The 6,944-nt window shown below is 37.3% G+C and overlaps 1 protein-coding gene across 3 annotated transcripts in view; it reads right to left on the minus strand.

Annotated features, from left to right (window-relative positions):
* Window positions 1-320: 320 nt before the first annotated feature.
* The window catches only part of npffr2a (neuropeptide FF receptor 2a), a 230,925-nt gene continuing 224,301 nt past the window's right edge, over window positions 321-6,944 (minus strand). For 2 of the 3 annotated variants that reach the window (XM_073950539.1, XM_005165326.6), the window contains one exon: window positions 321-6,540. In XM_073950539.1, coding sequence (XP_073806640.1) covers window positions 5,703-6,540 — 838 coding nt within the window. In that variant the 3' untranslated portion in view covers window positions 321-5,702. The remainder of the gene's footprint in view (window positions 6,541-6,944) is intronic. The other variant, NM_001105109.1, reaches the window with a different exon arrangement.

Raw genomic sequence — 6,944 nt, forward strand, 5'->3', positions numbered from 1 at the left:
AATGTTTAAGTAAAATACCTTTTTTGGAAGAAATTGAACCACATACCATGCATGAAGCAAGAGACACTGCACCATGACATTAATTTTTTATTCATTTCAATAAAACTAAAAAGCCTTTTCAGTAGTTAAGTGAGTCTACATTTCTTCCTTTTTTTATAAGACTTTTGCTCTATTATGATATCAGAACAATTGTTTTACCTTGACATTTTTATTGCTATTAATTTGAATTAAGTAATTAAACACATTCTCATGAGGTGTTTTGAAATCCTTTATGCAAGTCATTTTATGTACTAAAAAAGAAGGCAAATGAAGAATAGACTTGTATTCAAGCCCTTTCACATTGATTTATTACCCTGAGCATATGGTATTTGTATTACATCATTCTGAAAATGACAAGTCATGGACTCCTTTCTGACAAATGACAATGAGCACTGGAAACAAATAAAATAATATGAGCAGTACAGTCATTTTGATTTATTCATCAGTTTTGCCACAATGAACATTTCCACGTGATTGATGTCTGATTCAGAAGTGCCACTGCTTCAGCCAAATGTTTTATTACAGTGCACAAGATATTTACTCATGCAGTCAGCCTCAGTGACCGGATCATGACAAATGTCCAGCCTCATTGTGTGACCACATCACGTTTACATTACTAGCACAACACATTAAAAGAGTAAGTAGTAAATGAGTCATTTCTCAAGCTCTCGATAAGATTGAATTCATCATCCGCCCTCGCCCCTCTCTTTATACTCTCTGATTTGACTTTTTGTGACAGTTTTCGTCTCGCTGCTTGGAACATCGCATTCACACACACGTCACGAGATTTGCACCAGTTCTGTGCATTCATTGAGGGCTGAAAGCACAGCAGGTTGAATCACTGCTAGAATTGTCCTATTTCCAACAATGTCAAAGGCACTGCTGGAGCAAGGCCCTGTACCAGGCAATGCCTGATTACATTACCAAGAGCAGATCTCTGCTCACTCATTGGTTACAGCCGAAAAGACAGCAGAAAGTTCAATCCGAATAGATCTGTGATAAATCACACGGCAGTTTGATCAGACACATTTTACTTTTCATTGTACTTCAAGTACATACAAAAGTCTGGAGGCTTGTGGCAGGTATCTTGCGCCTTTAAAGAACAAATTGCATCACTTTATTCCATTCAGGTAACGAAAACCATGACAGAATAAGTGACGATTCTGAGGTGTCGCACCAACAACTTATATCCAAAGAGACATTCCAGTATTTTTACACGATGCACCGGTGAGGAACATTTGAAGCCATGTCTGGTGCAATGATGTCAAAAGAAAATCAAATTAAAAAAGCAATTGACTTACACTGTTTTATTAATCTACACCAAAGCATATTGGGATCTCCACAACATAAACAACACGGTTTTCGGACCATCTCAATTCAGAGAGAGAAAGTCAACCCTAAACACGGATTTTGCAAATCGTTATCAAATCAAAAAAAAAGTCATCCACAATCACTTTTAAAACATTACTCACTATTTTTAGCATGTATTCAGCACATATAACACGATTGACAAAGCATTAGATATTGACAAAGTTTACAGCATTGCTTTTGCAAATATGTCATTAGCAATACATGAATGAACAATTTCACAGTAACTATTGTACTCTGTTCTTAATTAACAGCATCTTCGTTTTCAGTGAAATATAATGTTCCTTTGAGAAATGTGCAAATCCTGATAGACCTGGAGAGTCCATAAAGTCAGAGTCACCTTGTAATCACAGGCATGTCTACCTCTTTATGTCTAACAATTACTTGTGGCTAATTTCCAGTCTCACTTTACAGTTGTGTTGCTGCCTTAATCATGGGAGATTGAATTGGTTTGTGTAGTGTCTACTGTCAAGAAGAGGGCAGAATTAACATACTCATCTCCCATCTGCTATGATAATCACAAAAACAGCTCTGGATTTAATCTACTGTCGACAACATACTAGAGGACAAATCCTCTGTATGTTGGTATTTTTCAGTGTCATTAATGGCTCACATAAGTAATCCAACAAACTCCTGTCACGCTATTGGATGAAAATGGTTTAGGAAATGAAAATGGTCAGCTCTATTTGAAGACAAGAAAAGACTTTTCTGCTGACATTCGCAGTGAATGTAGGGCATTCATTTATTCAATGTGACAGAAAAAAAATGAAATGAACAAACTATAATTAAGTTTACCAAAGCAAATCATTTTTTTTTAAAATAAAGATTTCAATTAGGTTATATTTAGACATGCCAGTTCAGTTATTTTTAACCACATTGTGTTTGTTTCTAAACACAAAATGAAACATTTTCAACTTTCAATAAAGAAGCTTCTAGGGGGTGGCGTGGTGGAGCAGTGGGTATCCTGGAGGGCCAGTGTCCTGTATATTTTTGTTTAAACCCCAATAAAACACACCTGATAATCAAGCTCCAGGCAAGGTCCAGGCAGGTGTGTTAAAGGAAGTTGGAGCTAAACTACGCAGGACACCGGCCGTCCAGGAACAAGTTTGGACACCCCTGCCTTCGATCCTTGGCTGGATCAGTTTGGATTTCTGTGTAGAGTTTGAATTTTCTCGCCCTGTTTGCGTGGGTTTCACTGGGTGCTCCGGTTCCCCCCATTGTCCAAAGGGGTGGAGGGGGAATGTGTATTTTCCATATAAAGTATGAAGCTGCTGGATCAGTCAGTTCTTCATCGCGGTGCGCTCATGGCATTCATTCAACTAAGTGTGTCCGGAAGGTGCAAGCTGTGCACCTCCAATGGAAATAACGAACTTGCGTGAACTCTAAAAAAGACGCAATCCATTTGTTGAGTTGTAATGTTGAGTTTCCGGGTCCAAGCTGCTCCTCATTTGACTTGAGAAAGTATTTGTTGAAGACCACTTTATAGTCCTATCACACATTAAAGTGAATATTATATCAAATCATTAGCCCCTTTCACACATACAAACCTTTTTACCGGCAATTTTCCAGAAAGGTCTGTATGTGTGAACAGACCTTTTTTGAAAATACCGATAAATCCGTTCCGGCTATTTTCTGGAAAGAGAAGTCAGGCAGAAGCATTCACGTCCACGCTGTTTATGAAAATAAAAGGCTTTGAATATTTTTCCAGACAAATTTAGCTGCTAGCTGTTAGTCAGATAACGTTTATATGTTCTATCTTAATGCCAACTGTGTAAATAATTATCGATAAGATGCTTATGATGAATCGTTGTTTGTTTACCTTCAAGCTCTTTTTCCTCCAGTTGCTTGATGCGTCGCCTGTGCCCGTGAACACACACAAATATCATGTACATCTCGACATGCGAAAGTGTTCCTCTATATTTTCATCGAAGTTGTTCACAATACGGATCCATCTCCAGAGTTTGTAATGTAGTCAAATGTTTACAAATACAAGCCCAGCCATTTAGAGGTCATTTCTGATTAATGATATTGAAATGCTATTATGAAATGAATGCGTGAACGGTCTTTTCCGGAAACAATCTGTAATGTCCTTGCCTGTTTGAACAGCGCTTTTTTAAATTTACCGGTAAAATAAAATTTTCCGCATATTTTCTGGTATCACTGTGTGAAAGGGGCTATGGTGTACATGACAAATACAAGATTTTTACAATTTATAAAACATTTATCACTTTCTGGCCATCAGATATTAGGCATGGATATATATATTGCGATTGTGATTTTCGAAAGTTTTACATCGCTTTTTTTTAAAGTTTATTATTACCAATTGATGAGTTCCCATTCAGTTTGATAGAGAACTTGGACTTAGAAGCCACCTGGTGTGACGTCACACTTAACAAGCGGATATGCGAACGGCCCCTAAAAGCCGCCATCATTTGCGATCTCCATCACTTGATCTTCTTGCTCTGACATGATGGATTCACCTGATTTGTTGACAAACGGGTTGCAAATCTATGTCTTGGCAGTTTGCAGGTTCTTCACTGGGTCTTTTCCCTTAAGCAAAGAAATATTCAAAGGCGTCTGTTTGTTACTCATTTTCTGCTTATGGGTAGTCAAGTGGCTGAGATGTAGGCAAGAGAATACGGTAATTTTTCAAAATAAAAGACTTTTCTAAATAAAAGATCGCTCAGACTCAGATAATAAATAAAATGGAAATTTTTTGTGCCGCTCGGTACCAGTTGGTTCGGGGGTTGACGACCTCTTTTGTAAAAGGTCTCAAAAGAGATCACTAAGGTTTATCTCAGAGTTCCTCCAGTCTCCATTTAACAGTTTTAATATAAGTTTGTGATTTTCGAGGACAATGCAGTCAGAAGAGCAAGATAATTAAAACTGCACTGGACCTGGCAGGAAACAAGTGTTGCTTTTCAAAAGTAAAATAGACAGGGTAGAAAATAGTCAAGATAAAATCATGACTGGTTTTGGCACAAACTAACTTTAGGAGAAAGCTTGTTTGAAGAGCAAATCAGCTTTCGACAAATGAATCACAGTGTTAGGTACATCCAGATTTATGTGCTTCAAAAAATTACTGTTGCCCATTTAAATCCTACTGTCTCTTACATCAAGCAAACAGCTCAGTCAATCAGCACTGATCCACAGTACAGTCAGCATTGACTTAAAGTGCAAAAAGGCCAACGTGAGTAACTATTCTGTTCTATACAGCAGCAAACAATCAGATTAATCTCCATCACGGTTAATTTTACCCTGTTTTGGCACAGTAATAAATACACAAAGTATACTGACCAAATGGTCCAACTTAATTCCAGCGTATGGAGAGATTTGCCACAGATGAGGTATGTTTAATATTTGTATTTCCTGTGCCTAAAATCCCAGACTGGATTCCAGAAACAACGAAAGATTCTGGATTATGGCAGTTGTAATACTTCCCTGTGCATAAATGAATTACCAAATAAAGGATGTCCTTTAAAACCCGAGTACAGCAGTAAATACACGTAATCAAGTTGTGTACATACATAGTTTTACAACAATGCTTTTATTAAAGGGACTATGTGTAAGAACAGAATAATATTAATAATGTATTACACTTTCTATGTGTGGTGTAAACAGCTTGGAGTGAACACTTTAACCTTGACGATTGTCCATGAAATGTCTTTTTTTTAATCTATGTGGAGACAGGATGTTTTGACAAGAAAGTCAAATGGATTGTGCAAAGTTCAGGACAATATTAAAAGAGCCATTTTATATTGTCATGTCATTGCTCCTCTAAAATAAATAACACTGGTAAAAACTACTGACAAAGTCTGCAAATATACTTTGAAAATCATATTTTATCTTTTGAAATGAATTGCAGGGATGTGTCTAATGAAATGAACTTTGTCTTGTATACATCAGGGTGTTAAATCAAGTTTACCCTTTTATACATTATGTGAACGAAATCAACTAATTTGTGGTTAAAAATCACTTTCGGCATCCTGTTTTACATATAGCCCCTTTAAATGAATCTATCATACAAATTGCAAATATGTAAAAATTGCAGTTTAAACTGTAATTATAGTTAAACGACCAGATGTGTCCATCTGCATCTGACAAGTACATTCATGTTAGCAGCAAACAACCATTTAAAGCAAATGTGTCAAACCCATTTTATGCACATCTATATTATAAAACGTTCACAATGTATTTTTAAAATTTGCATTAAATAATAGTCTTTAATTTGAGATGTAATTTATGTAGCCAATATTAAAAAAAATAACAAATACAATTAATCTCAATGAAGCCTCTTAAAGAGAAGCTCCTTCCATACTGTATTCAGACACTTTCTCTAAATCTTCCATCACCAAGTCCTGCTCATTAATGTGATTCATCCTCCTCGAGCTGTTGTTCTCCAGGCTATTTAGAGAGATCGGCTCCGTGGAGGGTTGCAGATTCACCGGCTGCACAGAATTGCCTTGTACCCTGTGAGAATAAGTCCGATGTTGACCGCCGACAGGACACAGGCCAAACTTAAAGATGGCCTGAAATCCACGGCGGAAGTTCTCATTGAAAAACCCATAAATGATTGGGTTGACGCTGCTGTTGAAAAAAGCTAGCCAGTGAGCAAATGGATATATGTAGATGTTAATGACCCTGTACTGATGTTCGGTAAGTTTAACATAGTCTGTTAGCATCATCAGCGTCCACAGAGGTAACCAGGACAGGATGAAGAGCAAGGCCACGATGAGGAGCATTTTGATCACTCTTTGTTTCTTCTTTGACACAGAATGGCGATTATCATGGCCATGTTTGCCCCCTGCCGGCATAGCCGTTTTAAACAGAGTGATACCAATCCTTGCATACATGATCACTATGAGGGACAGAGGGGCGAGGTAAATGTTGGCGAACAGGACGGTAGTGTAGATCTTCCTCATTTCCTGGTTGGGCCAGTTTTCTCTACACCAGTAGAAAGGGCTTGATCGATTATTTCCCCGAAACACACGGATGTTTTGTTCTTTAGTCACCTGGAGCATGACACCAGAAGGGCACATGATGGACACCGCCAGCACCCAGATGATCACAATAATGAAGGTGGCTGTTGATATTGTCAGTTTTTGCTTGAAGGGATACACAATACATCGAAATCTGCAAAAGACCAAACAGAAGCAGGTTACAATTTGAACAGCTCTTTCGTTTAACGGCTGTCTCTGACAAACCAAATTACATGATGTGCCTTTGTAGTGATGTTGAAATACTTTTAATAACGTTTTAGCTTAGCTTGTTTTTTTCACTATGTTTGGGGGTGAACAGGATGACAGTCTCATTCCCTGATCTCAAATCTCAACAAGTAAATTTTTTGAGCTGATAGAAAAAAAATTCTACAACCCTTTTTACTATGCAGAATAGGTATTATTCGCTACAAAAAGTTATTCATAATTGCCTGTCAAAAGTCAATAAAGCAGAGGTCACCAAAAAATTCTCAAATCACAAAAAGAAATTTTCCAGTATGTTGTTAAATCTATGCCACAAAGTAATACATTACAACTTTT

Source organism: Danio rerio, chromosome 5, assembly GCF_049306965.1.
Source record: "Danio rerio strain Tuebingen ecotype United States chromosome 5, GRCz12tu, whole genome shotgun sequence".
NCBI lineage: Eukaryota > Metazoa > Chordata > Actinopteri > Cypriniformes > Danionidae > Danio > Danio rerio.